The following is a 3,813-nucleotide window of genomic DNA, read 5'->3' as shown; positions in this document are numbered from 1 at the left end:
CATGAGACAAAGTATATGTGAACTGCTGTATGAAAAGTGAATTTACTCTGTAAATCTTCACCCAAATCCTAATAAAAAAAAAAAAGAAAACCACAATATTCAGTAACAGTTTACTTTTGACATTGCCTTTATGTCCTATAGGGATTTAAAATGAAATAATCTGAGACTGGATGTTAATGAGTCTTTATGTAGAACAGGCTGGAGAAACTGAGGTGATACTAGTAACCTTGTAATTCCTTTCACACATCTGAATTTTTGTAGGATGAAATCGCCACCATTTTTCTCACTTTCAAAGGGAAGATGAGTGTTTTACATTAATGTTAAGAGTAAGGGATAATATGAGAGATAAGGTTGAATATATGGCTTTTAGATTAAATAGGAAGGACATAGGACTCCATCAATTAGTGGCATTACAAGGCTTCTAAGACCAAGAGGGTAAGTTTAGTCCACATACCTGTTAATTAATTTATTCAGTTCCACTGTAAAAGACTGCCCCTCCCCAATCATTTATTGCCTATTAGAACATTATCATTGGTCATAAAGGAAAGTTAAAGAAGAATAATCAACACCACTTAGGTGATTACAAAAATGATATTAAAGAAGAATGTTGTAACCTAATAACCTACAAGTATCATCTCCATCCTAAAATCCTATCAGAGTGCAGAGGTAGTTTTCACGAGAAAAGGCCCTGGCCAATTTCCTGACATCCTAATCCAGCTAAGTTGTTTCCAAGGCACTTACTCCCTTTACATCCTCACTAATACCTAAAGGAAAAAACAAATTTAATTTGCATAGTGTACTAGTGTGCTTTCATCCAGACTGTATGTATATGATCTCATTTGATTCTCACCAAGCTATTAGACAAGTGGTAATTATGTTTAGTAAGGGCGTAACATAAACACTGAGCAAAAACACCCCTCTCTCCAGGGCCTACCAGTTGGAATTTAGTAACTTGTAAGAGGAATTGATCATACAATTCTGTAAGTTTCACTGGGAACTAGGCAGAATATTCAAAGAATGAAATTGCCAACGGTAACAGCAATGCCTCAAACGATACAATCAGTAACTCTAGCAAACAGACAAAAAGACTCACCTGTGCAGGTACTCAAGGTACTGCTTACTGCCCCTCTGCGATGTAACACCGCTTTAAAGTCATATGAAATAAATTACTCGGACCAAAGCTCAGGCTGGGACAGTCTACCTTATTCTAGAAAAAGAACTACTCCTGTCACAAACATTTCATCATGGGAAATGAATTGGAAATATTATCACAGGCCTAAAAATCTCCATAGCTTCTCCACTCCAGAATAATCCAAGAATTTCAATCCCTGCCAGTGGTGATACACAATCTACATGTAAATCAACACTACTTCCAGGCAGTGACTCTCACTTTATTCTACAAGCAGTACCATCGAGCCATATCACCAAGCCCCACATCTGTAACCTAACCCCATTAAGAAACTGTATCATCACTGACAGGCCACTCGAAGTTCAAAAAGATCCAGACTTGGCTATAGTAGCGTACAGTAAGGGCACTGCTAAAGCAAAACAAAAAGGCTACCTCCCCAGCTTCCAGACACTCCTGCTCAGCCAACACCCATCATTCCCTGGACCTCACATCGCACAGACTCAGTTGGCCGGACCGCCACGGGGCAGAGGGTGCCCCCACCACTCAGCCTGGGCCACGACTCTAGGCCACCCTTCCAGAGCTCACCGCCATGGAGGGCTGGGAAACATCTTTACTGTGTCCCCACACCTGGAAAGTCCAGCCTGGAGACAGCGTCAGGCTCTCTGACACCTAATACCCCAACAAGGGGCAAGTCCTGCACCAGGACTGTAGCGAGACAGAACGTTTCCGCACCCGAGGTTAGCGCAGAGCTTGTCTCCACTCAGAGTCCCACACGACCCATCGCCCCTCGCCGCACCGGGGAGGGCGCCGGTGCCCCTAGCCAGGCGGGCAAAGGATACAGTCCCGGCTCCAGAACGCCGCAGCGCTCGGGAGGGAGGGGGCCGCAATGTCCGCCATCTTGAAACAACCGCCACTCGGGGTGTCGCGCCGGGGCCGTCCCGCCCCAGCCTCCAGGCTCAGTCCCCATTGGCCGCACAGCGAGGAGACCCGCCCTCGCTTGCGTGACCGGTACTGGCGGGGCAAGAGGGTCCCGGCAGAGGACCGGGTACATCCCGTAGGCGTGGTGTGCTGCGTAGGCCGGGATCGCGGGAACGAGAGCCGTGCGGAACTACTACTCCCAGACAAACAGGGAGCTCCCATCTCTGCCCCGCCGCGTCCTCAGGCGCGGAAAACTACAACTCCCGACATGCCACGAACTTGACGGCTGAGGCTCTGAGGCGGGGTCCAGTTCTCCTCTGACCAGCTCGCCACTCCTTGCCGGTCCCCGACGCTTTCCCGGCCGCGCGGAAAGAGGACACGAGCCATGGGGGAGAAGTCGCCCCCACTGCTGGGTGGGAACAAGCCGCACCTGGAGAAACTGACCCTCGGGATCACCCGCATCCTAGGTGAGTGGGGCCGGGAGCGGGGGTGGAGGTGACTGGGACCAGGCGGGATGATGTAGAAGAAAGGTGCGAAGGGATGCTGTGCGGAGTGGGCGGCATAGCGCTGGATCCTGTATACGAGTAGGCATCACTTCTGTTGCTAAGGAGGAAAGAGGGAGAACTGGATGCGTGACTCGGCCCAGAAGGGGTTGCCGGGAGTGCTCGAAAGCAGAAATGGGAAGCCCAAAAGTCCCTCCAGAGGTCCCACCATGAAGCCCAGGAAGAATGGGCAAACACATGCAGAGGAGACCAGCACGCACATGACAGTTGGGTTGTAGTAGTTGTTGTTGTTAGGTGTGGTCGAGTCCTTTCCAACTCATAGCGACCCTATGCATAGCAGAAGGAAACACCGCCTGGTCCTCCGCCAGCTCCATGATCCTTGCTATACTTGAGCCTGTTGTCGCAGCCACCGTGACAATCCATCTCCTCGAAAGCCTTCCCCTCTTTCGTGGACTCAGCACCTTACCAAGCATGACATCCTTCTCCAGGGAGTGGTCCCCTCTGACAACATGACCAAAGTAGGTGAGACGAAGTATGGCTATTCTCGCTTCCAAGGAGCGTTCTGGCTGTACTTCCTCCAGGACAGACCTGTTAGTTCTTTTAGCGGTCCACGGTACTTTCAGCATTCTTGGCCAGCTCTCTCAACTCTAACTGCCGTGGAGTCGGATTCGATTCATAGTGACACCTCCTTGGGTTTCCACAGGGGTATCTCTACGGAGGTAGATTTCCCAGCGTTCAAAAGCATCAATTCTTCTTCTTTCTTCCTTATTCATTGTCCAGCTTTCGCATGCATATGAAGCGATTGAAAATACCATGGCTTGGGTCAGTCACACCTTAGGCCTCAAGGAGTCATCTTTGCTCTTCGGCACTTGAAAGAGGACCTTTGCAGCTGACTTGCCTAGTGCTATACGTTGTCTGATGTCCTGACTGCTGCTTCCATTGGCGTTGATTGTAGAACCAAGCAATGTGAAGTCTTTGACAACTTCAATGTTCTCTTCGTTTATCGTGATGCTGCTTATAGGTACAGTTGTGAGGATTTTTGTATTCTTTATATTGAGATGTAATCCATACTTCAGACTGTATTCTTCAGTCAAGTCATCCCCACTTTCAGCAAGAAAAGTTGTGTCATCAGGTTATTGCAAGTTGTTAATGATTCTTACTCCAATCCTGATGCCATGTTTTTTTTTTCATATAGTTGGGAGCTCTGGTAGCATAGTGCCTAAGGCACTTGACTGCTAACCAGAAGGCTGGCAGTTCAAACCC

At 48.4% G+C, this 3,813-nt stretch overlaps 2 protein-coding genes across 2 annotated transcripts in view; one reads left to right on the top strand and one right to left on the bottom strand.

The window, feature by feature from the left end:
• The window catches only part of KIAA1328 (KIAA1328 ortholog), a 500,809-nt gene extending 498,783 nt beyond the window's left edge, over positions 1–2,026 (bottom strand). Inside the window, exon 1 of the mRNA XM_042781630.1 lies at positions 1,969–2,026. Within this exon, the coding sequence (XP_042637564.1) occupies positions 1,969–2,026 (58 nt within the window). The remainder of the gene's footprint in view (positions 1–1,968) is intronic.
• Positions 2,027–2,432: 406 nt separating this feature from the next.
• TPGS2 (tubulin polyglutamylase complex subunit 2) overlaps positions 2,433–3,813 on the top strand; it is a 63,783-nt gene continuing 62,402 nt past the window's right edge. The window contains exon 1 of the mRNA XM_007945669.2: positions 2,433–2,514. Within this exon, the coding sequence (XP_007943860.1) occupies positions 2,433–2,514 (82 nt within the window). The remainder of the gene's footprint in view (positions 2,515–3,813) is intronic.

Source organism: Orycteropus afer, unplaced genomic scaffold (assembly GCF_000298275.1).
Source record: "Orycteropus afer afer isolate SDZICR_OR568_19922 unplaced genomic scaffold, OryAfe1.0 scaffold00141, whole genome shotgun sequence".
NCBI classification, from domain to species: domain Eukaryota; kingdom Metazoa; phylum Chordata; class Mammalia; order Tubulidentata; family Orycteropodidae; genus Orycteropus; species Orycteropus afer.
This window is presented reverse-complemented; position numbering and strand designations above follow the sequence as displayed.